Raw genomic sequence first — 18,030 nt, forward strand, 5'->3', positions numbered from 1 at the left:
CACTAACTTTTCTGACATTTAAATTTTAAATAAGTATAAATCCTATATATACTCCTGTGCAATTAGGATTTATTTATTTATTTTTTTCACCGATTCAAATAAGCTCCATCGCTTAATGCTCCAAAGTAGAAAAAAAATTAGTAATTGGCCAAATTCAAATGTTTCTCCATGTAATAAGTATCCTACTCATTATTTTAAATATTAATTTATTTAACTCTAATTATGAAACAATTTTTGTATATATACATTACAAAAATCTTTAACCTGCTTTCTTAATTTCTAAGTAAAGCATGTTTCATGACTATATATATGTATAAAACTCATTATACTTTTCATAGTAAGAAAAAATGTGACAACATAATAATTTCGTAAAATAAATGTTTTAAACAATAAACCTAAAAAATGTGAGGAGGGTAATTTTGTAATATGGAGGAAGTGAGAGGGTGTTTCCAAATCTAAAATTATGATTCAAACTTTTTAAAAAATATATATAAAAAGTTTTTGCTATTATATAACGGTCGGATACGGGATCTGAACAGCGGCGTTTAGACTCCAACCGTAAAAAAGGCCGTCCTCCTCACTTATTCAACCGTAACGCCGTCACACTTTCAATTTATAGCTTTCAAATCTATTTAAACGCACAATATAACATATCCACAGTCTCTTCTCTTTCTCACTCCTTTTTTAGCCTCTTATCATTCTCATATAAATAAATTAAATTTTTTCTTAAAAAAATCCATTTTCACTCTCTCTAGAAATTGTCGCCATTGTTGCAGAGAATCTCTTGCTCTTAAGAGGCTTTTCAATTTTTTTCCCCTTCCAGAAGGCCGGCTTTTGAATAATCTATAGCTTTAAAGTAAGTTACTTCATCGGTGTTTATCTGAAAATTTTTCAGATTTTTCTCTCTTCAGATTTTGGTCATTGTTGAGCTCAATTCTTTGGATCCACCTCTGATTCGTCAATGTATATGTAAATTTCAACAAAAAAATAAATTCTCTTCATAAAATTTTTAGTGTATTCGGAACTTTTTGCTGGTATTTTTTTTATAGCTAAGAGCTTCACATTGTACTCTGATAATTTTTTAGTGTTTAATATTGAAGGCATTGAGTTTTGTTAATGATTAATGAATGAGATTCTTTGAACAATTTTATCTTTTTTGGATTTTTTTTCTTCAGCAAGAGTATTATAAAATTTTATGCCAGTAAAAAGGATAAAGAAAAATCATTTTTATTGAGGATTTTAGCTGGTATTGTATTAGCTTTTTTTTTCTTTTTCTTTTTTTTTTTAATTATTGGTTTAGTTGACTCGGTGAGTTGTGTTGTTGTATGTACTGATTTAGGGAAAAATTTCTGAGATTGGAGTAGCATTCAAAGCCAGAATCAGATGGATTCTTTGCAGTCACAACATAGAAGAGGGGGTCTGATTTTGCTATCGCCATCACAGACTCCACGTTCCAGTGATAAAACGGCTCGAGATCCGCGATCAGGGGAATCTAATTCCAGTAGCAAACATGATAAAGAAAAGGGCGTCAATGTGCAAGTCATTGTGCGTTGCAGGTCAGTTGAACCGTTAGAATTTAGTAATTTCGTATTGTAATTGGAGTATTGAACTCTTATTTGGATGTAGCTAATGAATGGCATTTCGCTAATGAGTTATAAATTGACAGTTTACTCTGACATTACGTCATCTTTTTAGGTTGCATTAAATGCGAAGTTGATTAATGTGGAGTATGTTAAGTAATTGGTATTTTTCCTTTTGCAGGCCGTTGAGTGAAGATGAGATGAGAGTACATACTCCAGTAGTTGTCTCTTGTAATGAGGGTAAAAGGGAAGTTTCAGCTGTTCAGAATATTGCTAACAAGCATATCGACAGAACCTTTCTATTTGACAAGGTGTGGCCCTTTTTGTTTCTGTTCCTTAATGTGTGCTATTTGGTCCTTTAGAAAGTTAGGGGATTGCAGACTTGATATCCCTGTAACAATGGTTATAACATCAAATAATTCGTTTAGGTTTTTGGCCCAACATCCCAACAAAAAGACTTGTATGACTTGGCAGTGTCTCCAATCGTGTATGAAGTTCTTGAAGGTTATAACTGCACCATCTTTGCTTATGGTCAGACAGGGACAGGGAAGACATACACAATGGAAGGAGGAGCAAGGAAAAAGGTTTGATTTTGCAGAACATGTTGGGGTATACATATAAATGTATATATATATATTATTCCTTGTTTTCTCTCTCTAATTATTTCCAATTCTATTCATTCTTTCGCAGAATGGGGAATTTCCAAGTGATGCCGGTGTCATCCCTAGAGCAGTTAAACAAATTTTTGACATATTAGAAGCTCAGAATGCTGAGTATAGCATGAAAGTTACATTTTTAGAGCTGTACAATGAGGAAATAACTGATCTTTTGACCCTGGAGGAAACTTCAAAATTTATAGATGACAAATCTAAGAAACCTATAGCTCTTATGGAAGATGGAAAAGGGGGTGTTTTTGTAAGAGGCTTGGAAGAAGAGATTGTTTGTACTGCAAATGAAATTTACAAAATATTGGAGAAGGGTTCAGCAAAAAGGCGCACAGCAGAAACTTTACTTAACAAGCAAAGTAGTCGTTCTCACTCGATATTTTCCATCACCATCCACATTAAAGAATGTACTCCTGAGGGTGAAGAGATGATCAAATGTGGGAAACTGAATCTTGTTGACCTTGCTGGTTCAGAAAATATTTCACGTTCTGGTGCACGGGAGGTATTACAGCCAACTCTGCTCTCTGTACACATTGATGTAATCAGGATGAGATCCATATGCATTCCATGAGTTTTATATGCACAAGTCGAGTTGAAATTTCTGCAAAATTTTGCTTTCGATTTTATCCTTGATGTTGCAATGCATGCTTCTGATGAACATGGCTCTTGCAGGGCAGAGCAAGGGAAGCAGGGGAGATTAATAAGAGCTTGCTTACACTTGGTCGTGTGATCAATGCTCTTGTTGATCATTCTGGTCATGTACCATACAGGTATTATTATTTATAAAAAGGATGGTAATTCTCAATAGCATCATTTTGGTGTTTGCAAACCCAAAAGTGATAAAAATGGAAATATTGGCATGGAATTCCAGGGATAGCAAACTAACAAGGCTGTTGAGGGATTCATTGGGAGGGAAAACAAAGACATGCATAATTGCCACTATATCACCCTCTATTCATAGTCTGGATGAAACGCTTAGCACTCTAGATTATGCACATCGTGCCAAGAATATCAAGAACAGACCAGAGGTCTGTGTTACTAAACGCACTGTTTGTGTTACTTGCTTATTCGTGTGTAACAATGCTAATTTTATGAAGTTATCTTATTTTACAACATGCTTCACTGTTGGTTATTATCTCAGATCAATCAGAAGATGATGAAGTCTGCAATGATAAAGGATCTGTACTCTGAAATTGACCGGCTGAAGCAAGGTAGTTTACTGCTTCCTGCAAAATTTTTCACCAATGCAGCTAAGATATTTTCAGATGGTTGACCTTGAAAAATAACCAGTATAAATGTATCAATTTATCTTTCTTATTTGTTTAGAGGTATATGCTGCAAGAGAAAAAAATGGAATTTATATACCACGAGATCGCTATCTCCAAGATGAAGCTGAAAAGAAGGTTCAGTTCTTACCATATTAATTAGATGATGTCCCTGTAACTGAGTTCTATGAAATAATTTTTTTATCCGTCTTCTTCCAGGCAATGGCTGAAAAAATAGAGCGCATGGAACTTGAATCAGAATCCAAGGACAAGGTATATTCCATCAAGGTTGCATTCTCCAGCTCTTTTCAAGTTGAATGTGAAAAACCTGACTAATTATTTTGCATTCACTTTTGATCAGCAAATAATGGAGCTTCAGGAACTCTACAATTCTCAGCTACTATTGACAGCAGAATTAAGTGAGAAACTTGAAAAAACTGAGGTAACTATATTATGTTTTCAGCTGACAGCCTTTCCTGCTCATCATGTACAAGATTTGAAGTTACTGCCTTAATTGTAAATCCAGAACAAGCTTGGGGAAACTGAAAATTCATTGTTTGATCTCGAAGAAAAACACAGACAGGCAAATGCAACAATAAAAGAGAAGGAGTTTCTGATATCTAATCTCCTCAAATCAGGTAAGCTGAGATGTCTTGTGCTTAATCTTGTTTTTCATTTCCTGCGTTCTTTCTGCCTGTCCTTTCAGCAGAAGTCTTTCTTGCTTTTCATTGTGCCTTCTTTTCATTTTTTAGGTTCTACATTGTCCTGCTTGCAGTTTGATATTATTTACCCATTGGAACTGAGAACTTAATTTCCTTGAAATGATTTTTTTTTTGTTTATACAGTTTTCAATAAGTTTGGGATTAGACTTTAGTTGCTTTTGTTGTTGTTGTATACACTTTGAAATTCGAATACAAGTCCTTTGGATGTTGTACAATTGGCCAGCTTAACAATAATGACCTCTGTCATCTTTCAGAGAAGGCCCTCGTTGAACGTGCATTTGAGCTTCGAGCAGAACTAGAAAATGCTGCATCAGATATATCCAATTTATTTGCCAAAATTGGTGTGTTTTAGTTTGAAAGTTGACTTTGTTTTGTGGTGCCATTTTTCATAAAAGTACTGGCTATTTATATCTGATAATGGTTGGTTTCAGAGCGAAAAGATAAAATCGAAGATGGAAACAGAGTACTCATCCAGAAATTTCAGTCCCAATTGACCCAGCAGCTTGAGATCTTGCATAGGACTGTCGCAACTTCAGTGACACAACAAGAGCAGCAACTGAAAGATATGGAGGAAGACATGCAGTCTTTTGTGTCAACAAAGGCTGAGGTAAAATCAGACAAGATATTAACTTGCATCTTTGTAGTAGAACGTCTTATAAGTTTAATTTTTGTAAGCGTAAAGGCTACTGAAGGACTTCAAGGAAAGGTCGGAAAACTGAAAACCATGTATGGATCTGGTATCCAAGCATTGGATGAAATGGCTAAGGAGCTTGAGGGAAATTCTAGGTCCACTTTTGTTAATCTAAATTCTGAAGTTTCCAAGCACTCGCATGCTCTTGAGGGTGTAAGTTCCTAATAGCTTCACTTTTAGTAAACTTCAGAAGTTCACTCTCTGACCTGAATTATACTTGATTCAGCTTTTCCAAGGAATTGCTTCAGAAGCTGATGCACTGCTAAATGATCTCCAAAGTAGTCTCCATATTCAAGAAGAGAAGCTAACTATGTTCGCAAAACAGCAATGTCAGGTTTGTAAATTCCAAGTGCATGTTCCTCTTTTTAGGAACTGTTTAGATTTTTGTCAAATCCAAGTGAATGATCCCTTTTGTGGTGTAGGCACATTCCAGAGCAGTGGAAACTGCACGATCAGTTTCTAAAATAACTGTGAACTTCTTCAAGACTCTAGACATGCATGCATCCAACCTGACCCACATTGTGGAAGAAGCACAAACAGTCAATGATAAAAAATTGTCAGAACTAGAAAGGAAGTTTGAGGTAGCTACACTGTTTTCTAAAAATACGTGGACCATTTTGTAAGGGATTTTTCTTTTGCTTGTTAATACTGATTTGTACCCATAGGAGTGTGCTGCTAATGAGGAAAGGCAATTGTTGGAAAAGGTGGCAGAGCTTCTTGCAAATTCAAATTCAAGAAAGAAAAAACTGGTATGAGTCACTTTCTAGTGTTGAATGACTAGTTTTATGTTGTAGATCTCATTGGGTTCCCCCCTGAGATCGTTCAACTTTGAAGTGGTAACTTTAGTGCATATTCTTTAGGTACAAACAGCAGTGCATGATCTCCGGCAGAGTGCAAACAGTAGAACCAACGAACTACAGAAAGAAATGTCAACCATGCAGGATTCAACATCTTCTGTTATGGCTGAATGGACAGTCCACATGGATAAAACAGAAACCAACTATCTTGAGGACACTTCTGCAGTGGAGAGTGGAAAGAGGGACATGGAAGATGTTCTTCATAACTGGTATGGGCTAGACTAAGGTTGTAAAATAAGTTATTTAAGAGCTATTTGAGACTCGACTCAATAAAAACTCGAACAAAGCTGAGCTTGAGCTCAAATTTTAGACTCGTCTAACAAACGAACTAAGTTTGAGTTCAACAGTATTTGGCTTGTTGAACAGACTTGCGAACAAGCTCGTTGAGCAGGTTCGTTAGTGTAGTTTATGAGTTGGCAAGTGAGCAAGCATGTCTATGAGACTTGCATAGGTTCAATAATAGACTCATTTATAAACTCGTTAAGTAGGCTCACGAATTAGATCATTTGTGATTCACACAAATTCTCATATTAGTTTTGTATTTTATAAATTTTTAGTTATATTTATTTTAATATTGATTTTTCTAAATATAATATACTGCTTAAAATTATATTATAATTATTATAAAAATATATATTTATAAATATAATTATTTATAATTTAATTTTAAATCGTAATAAAAATCAAGTTAATGCTATGACTATACGAGTAATAAGTTTAGTAATTAGCATATTAGATAATAAATATGTTCTTCATATAAGCTAATAAATAGATAATAATTATGTAATGTTATAAATATTCTTTAATAAGGAAGTTATTAAATACTCTCTCAATTATGGCATAAGTAATATTATCTTAAATACTCTCTCAAATTGTAATATATATTTGTATTATTTCTCTCTTAATTTTTAGACTTTTAAGAAATTAAATAATATTAAACTATATAACTATATAATATTAAACTATATATTCCTCTCTTTGAACTTTGAATCTAATATCAAGTTTGAAAATTATTTTTTCACTCTAAATCGATATACTTTTATATAGTTAATTCAACTCATTATTATATGATGTTGAACTTATATTAGATATATTTTATACAATCAATTAAAGGTTCTAATTAGCATTTGAGTTAATAACCGCTAATATTTAAATTTGCAAATAATAATAATAATAATAATAATAATAATAATAGATGTTGAAACCTTAAAACATTTAAATAATTAATATATTATCATATAGTTACCTTTTAAATTAACTTTTTATATATAATTTCAATAGAGTAATTTATGCACTCATATTAAAACAACGAATCTAAAGAAGAAAGAAATTAAATATTTATATATAGAAAAGAATAGAAAATCAAAAAGAAAATAAATTAAGGCTCTGTCTGTTTGCAGAAAATACTTTGTACGAAAATATTTTCCCGAGATAATTTATTTTCCATTATTTAATTTTACTTAAAAAAATGCAATTTATTAATAAATTTATATATAAATGTCTTAATAAGTATATCAATGTGTGGAAAATGTTTTTTTCTTTTTAAAAGAGCAAGTCATTTTTCTTAAAATGACTTATTTTTTTCTTTAATCAAGAAAATATTTTTCATTGATTAAATTTTCTGAATGTCCCAAACTTTAAAAAATATGGAAAATATTTTCTTTCCGTGAAACAACCGGAGCCTAAAAGAATATTACGTTTACTTGGACTGGAATTGAACTCAAGCAAAGCAAAACACCTTAATTTTAATGCACCTCTAGGCCACAAAGAATAATTTGGTATCCTTTCCACGTCCCAATAAATATAGGCAAATTTTAAGTGCTAAACCCATTTCCAACCAATCCCACATTGGAAATTTAGCTTCTTCATAAAAAGACAATCCCCTTTCCTACTTTTTCACATGGTTTGAAATCAAAATTTTGGATTTTAGATACTTTAATTAAGTTAACATTTTTAAAGTCTCTTTAATGATCTCTTACTTTAATATTTATTTTTAAAAAGTCGAGCTCGAGTTTGACTTGTTTATAATTTAAACGAGCTCGAATTCGAGCTTGGCTTGTTTACAATTTGATCAAGCTCAAACTCGAGTTTTTTGGATATGTCGACTAGTAGAGCTCGAGGAGCGATCTTGCTGTGATAAATGAGCTCGAGCTTGAGCTTGTTAATGGGATAAATGAGCTCTTCAAGAATTGAGCTCGAGCTCTCACATATAAGTTTTGCTCTACTCGTTACAATAACACCTTTATGGGCTACTTTTTCATCAAATAACTCCGCTTTTTGGTCCAGATTAGTAATGGCTGTCTAGTTTCTTTTCTGAATTTATTGCTTGCAAATCTGTGCAGTTTGAACAAGGCGAGAATGGGTGCACAACAGTGGAAGGACGCTCAACATTCCTTGCTCGACCTAGAAAAGGGCAATGTTGCTTCTGTGAATTCCATTATTGGGTACGTCACTTCCTATGAGTGTCATTTTGGCTTTTCATTCTAGATCATTAACTTAATTCCTTGTGTCACTTTAGTGGAGGGATGGAGGCCAATCAAGTTCTATGCACGCGATTTTCATCTGCCGTATCAGCTGCACTTGAAGATGTAGATGTTGCAAACAATAATTTGCTCTCATCAATCGATTGTCAGTATCCATTTCATATTTAGGGATTAAAGTTTATCTTATGCTGCTTCTGTCCACTGATGAACAAAATGCTTGCAGATTCACTAAAACTTGACCATGATGCTTGTAGAAATCTCAATTCCTTGATTTTCCCTTGTTGTGAAGATATGAGGGAATTGAAAGGTGATCATCACCAAAAGATTGTAGAAATTACAGATAATGCTGGGAAATATCTTCAGGATGAATACACGGTAAGAATAGTTCCATCGCGTGAACACAAATTTTACTCATTGTCATTTTCGAGTTCATCAAATACTGTTGTGGCTGTGGTGATTCCACATGTTTTGTTCCTTCTGCAACATCTTGAAAAAAACTGCCAAATGTTGATAAACTGAGAACATAGACACTAGACAGTTGCTGTACTTTGTGAGCTAGCTAATGTTATTAACGTTTCAACTTCGTAGGTGGACGAACCATCTTGTTCAACGCCAAGAAAGAGGTCATTCAATCTGCCAAGTGTCACGTCAATCGATGAACTGCGAACTCCAGCTTTTGAGGAACTGTTAAAATCATTCTGGGAAACAAAGTATGCAAAGCAAGCAAATGGAGATATTAAAAATTTGGCAGCAGCATATGAAGCTTTGAGGGACTCTAGAGTTCCACTAACTGCAATTAATTAAAGTTTAAAAAGATGGAACACGACAGGTAGTAGTAAGAGGATGTGTACAGAATACATGGGGGGGGGGGGGGGGGATGTGGAGTTGGAGTATGAGATTTCTCTTGCCTATCGTATTCATTGATTGTTTGCTTAAAGAAAGTTCATTGTGGATGTAGAAATATATAGTAGATTTTTTTTTTCATATTTTATTTTTTATTTTGTTTCACCGAGACTCTGCTTTCTCGGCAACAGTTGTTCATTAATTAGAAAAATTCTGTGGAAATTGGAAAAATTTGAGAAAGATATGAACAGCTATACGAATTCATGGCATACACTTGCTGCCTGCAAATCTATGAGAACTTTATGGCTGTTGTACTGCAAATGTAGATGTTCCATGGATACGTATCAGTTCAAATATCAATCTGATCAAGGAAGCGATTGCAAATTACAATTATTTTTTCAACTGATGCTGCTTATTTTGCTACTTAATTAATCAGTATTTATTTAGTTGATAAATATTTATTATATTAAAGTTTAATAACCAAAAAAATATGAACTTTCATACTCTTTTCAAATCTAGCTAATTCCTTTTTTTTTTATTAAATTCTATATGCTAACTTTAAAATTTATATCAATTTTGGTATAGGCAGTTAAATACTTAGAGAAATAATCGGATATGGTACCAAAGATATATAAAATTATTAAACAATCAATTAAATATTTGACTAGACTTAATAATACAAAACTCGCCGTTTATACTAATTCTGTTACAACTATCTATTTAATAATTTCTTAATCATAGTTGAGCCTATTTCTTCCATCTTTTGTTTTTTTTGCTCTCTTTCATTTCATTTTCCTTCTAAAGTTTTTATGTTTTAACAACCATGGATGGTGGTGCATCGTATGGTCCACATCTTTAGGGATTTTAAGAAGTGTAGAGCTGGCATGATTAACTCTCACTGCTAATGTTAAAGTTCTATCCATAGTGCGATCTTGAGAAAGCAAGATCTTTCCTATGTGGATTTCTTAGTGAGAAATGGGATGTTAATATTGGGGTCTCTTTGTAACGGATGCACTCTGTTTGGTAGGAACAGAATAAAGTAAAGTTCTCTAAAGTATAAAATTTTTCATAGTTTTTAAACATTGTTTAAAAAGAAGAGAAGAATTTTTAATTGTTTAGAAAAAAGAAAAAAATTTTAAAGATAGTTGAAGATTTTCAAGAGAATTGGTGAGTTGAAATTGAAGTTTTTTGAAAACCTTCGGAAAATGTGCTTTAAAAATTATGCTCCCCTCCAAACACAAGTTTCAGATTTTTTTTTTGTTTTTTTTTTACCATGATCCATGGTTACTTGCTGTGGCCTTTTATGTTGAGATTGCGATGGGACATACAAGAATCAACTATACAGTACAATTTTATATAAATCTGTGAGTTGGTATGAGCCGTTAATTTTGTTTTGTTCAGTTCAATCGGCAATTTAATTGATTTTGCCACATTAAGCATTTAGTGGAAAATTCATCTCATACCAAAACTGATATAAATTTTAAAGTTGGCATGTAAAATTGAAAAATCACTTTTTATTATGCTTTTTATACGTAACGACTCTTCATTACGTAGAGAAGAACGTTAAACCAGTCGAAGGCTTATTAATTTGGAGGACAATTATATTATTCCTAGCAAAAAAAATCAAGAAACACTTGCAGCTCTGACCAGTGAACAACAGTTCAAACACAATATGCATTAACGAAAAAAGCTAATACTCTTCCTTGATTTACCATTTATCTAAACCATATGTACAGCTAGCCAAGGTTTTATAATGCCTCACTACACAATCCTCCAAATGAACTATAAATCATTTAGGCAAAAATGAAAACATTATATAGACTAAGGTGGGGAAAATTAGAACCATATAAGAATCCACCTGTAATGAATATATTTCTAAGCCGCAACAAATATCTCTTGCTATTCTACATTGTGCATTGAATCAATATACACTTAACCTTTACCGTATAGCACACGCCCTGAAGTGAACTAACCATGATTTCTGACATAGACCGAGACTGCTCAAGCCTGCAAAACACAGTGAAGCTCTCCTCTTTAGAGAACTCTATACAACTTGAAATCAAGCATAGGAAAAGGATCATGTACTCATACTATATGATAAGATAATGCTCCATTTAGATGCAAAATAACCGAGATTTCTGCTTAAAGAATTTAGTCACTTTTTTCTGTTGAGAAAAGGCTAATCACTCAACTGTTTGATCTCACTTCTATTAATCCTAAATGGGTTTTATTTGGACAGTATCCAAATATTCGTCCATTTGGCGGATAGTGTCAATATTCCCACTCAGACCAAGATGTTGACCATATAATGGTTCAGGAGTTCAACTGTACAATCTCTCAAAACTACTCTTCAGGGAGTTGCTATTACGAAACCTAGGTCACTATAATGTATATAATCAATCCTCTTAAAAGCTCAGCATTTTAAATAACCCAAGCTTTTTGGGAAAGACTGCTATAAGCTAAACATAGCCACTAGAAGAACACCTTGAAGCAAAACCCCAGGCTTCACAATGGACCAGACCAAAATGATCCTTCCAGAAACGCCCAGGACAGCAAGCCTTCAACTTGACAAAATATGCTATGCTGTAGAGAATAATTTTTCATTTTCTTTGCCAATCCCCAAGAAGTTTCTACTAGAGGCATCTTTGTCAAAGAATTACAACTCAATATTTCATACAAAGCCATTATCCAATTATGGCACTTCAAGCAAAGTATTGCGCCATATTCAAACAACAGAGCCAGACCCTATTACTCTTAACTAGTTATGAATGAAACAAATGCTCCTAATGCATTAGGACAATATTCTTGATGACAGATTACATACAAACTAAACTATCATGTTATAAAGGGACTTGACTGAAAGATAGTTACATTTTCAAGGTATTAAAAAGCAAAAATATATTGAAAACTACCTGAAATATTCTTCATGATAAGCTTGCACTTAGCAGTCCAACTGGCCTCTCTCTTCCAAAAGTCTCATCATCAAAATCTTCATTTGTGGAATTTTCTTGACATAATAATTTATTCTCTCGCATTGAATTTAAGCTAAGGGTATCCCAAACCATTGAATGACCCTGATCCAGGTTGCCTTGTTCTGACACATGACTACTCCCAGCATTATCCTCCATGCTTTTTTTCGCATCATTGCACACGGGATCTATTCTTTTAGTATCATCAGAGCCTGGTGGCACAACATTGAGGTCAGAGCCCAAATCAAACCCAGACTGATCCACATTTCCATGAAAAGCCACAGTTACAGCTCCTTGGTCAGGTTGGTCAGCTGGATCCTTTTTCTGTCTCTTCCATTTCTTTGTAGATGAAGTACCATCATCTTCAAAATCTTCTTCTTCTCTATCTCTGTGTAAGTACACCCACAATTTCCTCTCCCCATCAAATTGTACACAAGGATCACGTTCATAATGTAAACGGTCCAGGGCCCCGCTGACTACCTGATTCACTTGAGCATCGGACACATCTTCAACAATATACTGAGAGTCTCTTATCAAGGTGCAGACATCTGCTCTGGTGCCAATACTTCCAGGCAATCTGGCAGCTGCATCTCTAACAAGACAAAGAATTGTAACATGAGGAGGACGATCACGCTTTAGCATGAAATGGTCTCGGGCTTTTGCAGTTGGCTTGCCACCACACCTTCTCAAGGGAGCAACAATGGATTTTTTACTATCAGCAGCTGTGTATGAGAAGGCTCTGTCAGGAATGGAATACCTCAGAACTTCTTCCTTACGGAAATAAGCCCTCACTTCTTCAGAACTTGGACTAATAGTGTTGAGACTCTTCTGAGCTCTAAGGTCCCTGAACCTTTCTTTCTCATCCAGGTTACACTGCATCAACGACACGGGTGGTGCTGGAAGACTTCCAATTTGTTGCAGTGTCTCTTGACCACTTTTCAGCCAGTTAGCAAATGAATCAACCAACTTGACAAGCATTTTATGAGGAAGGCCCCAGTATTCAGGAGATGTTACCTCCTCAACAGTTTCATGATCAGTTAAAGTATGAGAAACTGGACCAATCCAAGACCAACTCTTTGTAGATTTTTCATAAACCCCTAGTGCCTTCCAACCCTTTGCTCCTAAAGGGGCTGTTTTTGATGAAAATATCTTGAGAACTCCTCTGACCAGATCCTGAAGAGGCTCCTGCATCTCAAGAATACAAGGATCCCCAGGATTTGATCTGACACGGTTAACAATTTCTTGTACAGTAAGAGATGGCACACTCACCTGCAGAGCATGGTCTGCTTTATTTACATCTGCACTCTTATGAGAAACAACACCTTTTGTGTCACCTTCTTGCTTTCCCTTCTGCTCTTCACTAGGTTTGACAACTTCCAAGGGATCTTCTGAGAGAGGACTGATCATTGCCAGGCGAACTGAGGAAAGAAGATGTATAATGGAAAATGAGAAACCAGTATGAACTGTAGGTGTAATTGGTGTATATGGCTTTTTTTGTGGTTTGGAATCTAGATCCATTTCTCTTTCTCCCATTTCTGTGACAGGTGGCTCAGGAGTTTCCATATCTGAAATGCCAGTGTCAGCCTCCACTTTTCTTTTTCCTCTTTTCTTCAATGATATGGAATCATCAATTTGCTGCTGAAGGCTAGACTGCATATTGCCATCTTCATTTCTTCTATCAATGTTGGACAATTCCTCCTTTGCTTTTCGTTTCTTTGTCATTAAGTTGAACCCTTTAACTGCAGCATCAGATCTATCATGTCGATCAGGAACATATGCTTCACTGCCTTGTCCTCTTTTACCCAATCTAACTAGTGCATTTTCATCTGCCAATAGACGTGTTTCAAGAGAATCATCCTCCTCATCAATAGTGTAGTCATGACTAACTTCCCCTTTCCGATTTCGGTCAGGAGGGTAGGCTCTCAATGAGGATACATGTAAACTTTCAGTAGATTCTCGCGCCTGTCCTTTCTTGCCTACCTTGTGACTTCTTTTCCTATCATCATCATCTGTAACTTTACCTAAGCCAATCCGGGAGCTGTTTTTCAAAACTTTAGCTCCAGAGCTATGCAATGGACTGCTGTCTCGCATCTTACCTTTCTGTTTTGCTTTTGATGAGTATCCTGGCATGTGCTCAAGCTCACTAAAGCCCTCCATCTTTTTGGAGAAACCTGTCATTCCATCAAAAGCCATTGAATTCTCTGGCATATCTTTCTTAACAAATTTTCCCTTCTTAGCATCTAGGCTAGATCTTAAGAAGGATGTTTGCGAACCCTTCATGATACCACTAGGGTAAGTTAACTTGCTTCTCGCCAAAGGATAGCTATCCTCCTCCTCCTCCTCCTCCTCCTCCTCATCATCATCATCATCATCATCTTCACCATCATCAAACTGCTCAGATGAGTCTGATTCTGTTTCTTCATTTTTTGCATACATCCTGTTCAATTTCTTAGCTCCTTTATCTGGCCCTCCATTCTGTAAAAAATTTGCCTTGATCTTCTCCTGTGATGATTTTGCTTTCAAGTCCGAAAGCAGAACTCTATCATTCAACTGCGGAGAAGAAGCTTGATAAGTTTTATAATTGAGGTCTGGGAACTCCCTCCCTGCTTTCCACGTCTTGCTTGTCATATTTTGATCATCAGCTTTCAGTGAGGAATCCATAGAGATGGCATGTCCTTGGTTCTTTCCATGCCATTCACCATGCTCTGATAAGTCAAACTGATTAACCTTCATATATGTTGATCGGCCTTTCAGTGAATTCAGGCGATCTCCAATAGCAAATTGCTGAAAATTTTCAGGATATGTGGCCTTTTTGCCAAACTCATGGGAAGTTTGAATCTTAGGTAGCTTAGCTGCAACTCCTTTCCTCACATAGGCATGTACATCATTCTTTGAAGAGGAAGGGAAGCCTGTGAAACTGTCAGTGCCTAATTCCTCACTTCTCAATAGACCATGCTTCTTTCCTGCTTTTAAAACACCATTTTTGTCCCTCATGCCACTGCGTGCTACATTGCGATCCCGTTGGACGCTCTTCGTGTATGCTGCATCTTCAGCATCTTCAGCATCATCATCATCATTGTCATCATCATCATTAATTATCATCTGATTCCTTAGCTTACGTGCTGCCCTTGAGTCAAATCCGATCACCTTCTGACGAGAAATTGGTGCTGGCAGACCATATGGCCTAGAATTTGCATCCAGGTCTCGATAAAGAGAAGGGGACCGGCCCACTGTCTCCTTTGGTGAAAATGCTTTTGACGCAGCCAACTTCAGTATACCCTTTGGATTTTGCTTTGCATACTTTGGCACTTTCGAACCCACTGAAGGCATTTGTGGAGTCGATTCCAAATTCGAACCAGCCCTATATGCGGAATTATGACCCTGTTGGACAACAGTTTTCCTGTCCTTAACCCTTTTCCTCCATAGCCCATCACCTAATTCCTCTTTCTCTGATGAATCACTCTCCAAATCTTCAACCATCTTCTCATACATCAAACTCTTCTCACTCTTTATAATGTTCAAAACCCTAAGCTTCTCCTCAACACTATACCCCTTGCAATTAAGCCAAGCATCCCTAATCTGACATAAACTACTGACCATATTATTCTGATGAGACCTCAAAAGATGGTAATGCTTCCGCTTCTGAAAGAAACCCAAACCGTCTCTATAGAGAGCAACCCTAGGCTCACATAAGCCTCCTTTTAACATCTGAAACAGCTTCTTTATAGGGCTGCCAAAATGGAAATTCTGACCCTCAAAAAGCTCTTTGAGAGTTAGCATAAAGGTGGCCTGATCCAAATCAGGCAGATACTTAGTGAGGCTAAATCTCTCCTCCTCAGTTAAAACTTCATTCCACACTTCAACAGACAATATATCCTCCAAACCCAAAAGATCATACAATTCAAAAGGAACACTACAAGTCAAATTCCCAATTTGACAAAACTCAGCCCCAGTTTCCCCTAATTCTAACAAGTCAAAGTCATCAGATCCCGCCCCAGAATCCGCATCATCAAATTCATCATCCTCATCGTCAGATTCAGCAGCAGAGACTCCACGCTGAACCTCGTCCTCATCACTGGACATGGTCTCCCTACTATTGGGGGAAAACTCTGGATCAAACCTAGTACCCTTGAAGCTGTTCTTCTCAATCGCCATCACTCCTTCCCAATAACGAGAAACCAATCACCACTTTGTGTCCCACTCCAATTATCAGCCAAAAAAAAATCCCTTCTTGAACGGAACCAAATCAAACCCCTAAAATAAAGAACCCACCATTAAAGAGTCTTACAATTTGCAACTACAAGAGCTAAACATCACAAGAAAATGAAAGAAAGAAAAAAAAAAAAAAACAAATTTCCAAATACCCAGAAAAAAAAATTAAATTCGCTACCTCCTTCACGAAGAATTAATCTTTCACGCCGATATTGGAGAGCAAAGTCCAAAGGCCGACGCATTAGAAAGAGAGAGACAGAGAGGCGATTGCGTTTGGGAAACCCTAGGTTAGAGAGGGGCGGTTATTGTGCATAAATATAAATATAAAAGAAAAGGAAGAGGAAAGAAAGACAGAGAGAGGAGAGAAGGAAGATGACAGGAGGGGTGGTGAAGAAGACGATGGTGACGTGGAGGAGAGTAGGCCGTCTGATTGGGAGAAGAAGAGGACGTGGAAAAGACGAAAAAGGGCTCAAGTGAAAGAGAAAGGAGAAAGAGGGAATGCGCAGGAGAAGAGAATAGGGAAGGAGAGAGAGGAATTGAGTTTCGGGAGAGAGACATGCTGACTCAGTGACTCACTGAGTCTCCAGATCTTTCTTTTTTTTTTTTTTTTTTCCTTTTTTTGTTGCCGAAGGTCTCCACTCTCCAGAACGACTGACCGTCGCCAGTCATTCTTCCGGACTGCCACTTTTTCGAAAGTTTTCCGGCCGTTGGATTCTGGTTTCTCTTTGCTCTTCCTTCCTAACGTATGACGTCGTTTATTTTTTAACTATTATTTGGAATTTTGTAATCAAGTTATTTCATTATTTATATTTTTTACTAACATTATTTATAATTTGACTAATTAATAAATAAAAAATTAATATAGCACCTGAATTTTAATGAAATTAAATAGATAATTTATAATTTTTTAAATCAATTAAAACATTTTTTATTATCTTAAAATATAATTATTTGATCTTTCAATTAATACTAGCTTCATTCTACAATATCTATCATTTAAATTTTATTCACTTAAGCTAATAAAGTTTAATAAATAATATTAACTTTTAAAAATTTATAATAATTTATTTAAAATACCTTTTAAATTAATTTTTTTATACATTGATATTAAATAATTTAAAAACCAGTAAAAACACATACAAAAGATAAAAATTAATATTAGTTTATACAGGTAGGACGATTTGTATAGTTTAAATTAATAAAAAATTCTCATTTTAATTTAACTATTTTTTATTAAAAAATAATTTAGTATTTAAAATATTAATCTCCCAGTAGAATAGTATAGTTAAAAAAATATTTATCGTATTTGTATTGAGAGAAAGAAATGTCTCTCTTTTTATTACATTTATTTTCTGCCATTTTTTACATGCCTTTTATATGCTCATTTTGCTTTTCTAGACTTAAGGAGTCTCCTTCAAGCCTGAAAAATAAGTGTGGGTTATTTAAAGAATCTAACCCACATGTGTGTTTTAGTTATTGTTTTGTAGACTTTTCTAACCGATCAATTTTTATTTGAACTGATTTTATATGGACAAATAGTGTAAATAAAAATAGTGTACTGATGTGGATTGTAGCTTTGTTGTCAAAAAATAACAGAATTGGAGTTTGAATTGAAATATTCAAATAGATAGGAGAGCCATTTCAATTTACAAACAACATACGCCATGCTTTTGTACTCTGTTTCTACAGTAGACCTGCTTGCTATAGTTTACTTTTTTTATTTCTAAGAGATGAGGGATTTGC

The 18,030-nt window shown here is 35.1% G+C and overlaps 2 protein-coding genes across 2 annotated transcripts; one reads left to right on the top strand and one right to left on the bottom strand.

Annotated features, from left to right (window-relative positions):
• The first annotated feature begins 573 nt into the window (after positions 1-573).
• LOC110627032 (kinesin-like protein KIN-5D) lies at positions 574-9,379 on the top strand. The gene is made up of 23 exons (XM_021773253.2): positions 574-856; positions 1,340-1,556; positions 1,762-1,891; positions 2,009-2,164; positions 2,271-2,747; positions 2,918-3,015; positions 3,117-3,273; positions 3,387-3,456; positions 3,572-3,648; positions 3,730-3,783; positions 3,872-3,952; positions 4,037-4,148; positions 4,487-4,573; positions 4,664-4,839; positions 4,915-5,076; positions 5,150-5,257; positions 5,346-5,504; positions 5,589-5,672; positions 5,784-5,989; positions 8,123-8,224; positions 8,299-8,408; positions 8,487-8,638; positions 8,852-9,379. Exons 2-23 carry the CDS (start codon positions 1,384-1,386, stop codon positions 9,065-9,067), a joined length of 3,147 nt encoding a protein of 1,048 aa, XP_021628945.1. The 5' UTR covers positions 574-856; positions 1,340-1,383; the 3' UTR covers positions 9,068-9,379.
• Positions 9,380-10,783: 1,404 nt separating this feature from the next.
• On the bottom strand, positions 10,784-17,038 carry LOC110625536. Its single transcript, XM_043962022.1, has 3 exons — positions 16,466-17,038; positions 12,019-16,329; positions 10,784-11,113 (listed from the first exon to the last, which is right to left on the bottom strand). Exon 2 carries the CDS (start codon positions 16,228-16,230, stop codon positions 12,031-12,033), a length of 4,200 nt encoding a protein of 1,399 aa, XP_043817957.1. The 5' UTR covers positions 16,231-16,329; positions 16,466-17,038; the 3' UTR covers positions 10,784-11,113; positions 12,019-12,030.
• Positions 17,039-18,030: the final 992 nt, after the last annotated feature.

The sequence above is a fragment of the Manihot esculenta genome, chromosome 11 (genome assembly GCF_001659605.2).
Source record: "Manihot esculenta cultivar AM560-2 chromosome 11, M.esculenta_v8, whole genome shotgun sequence".
NCBI classification, from domain to species: Eukaryota; Viridiplantae; Streptophyta; class Magnoliopsida; order Malpighiales; family Euphorbiaceae; genus Manihot; species Manihot esculenta.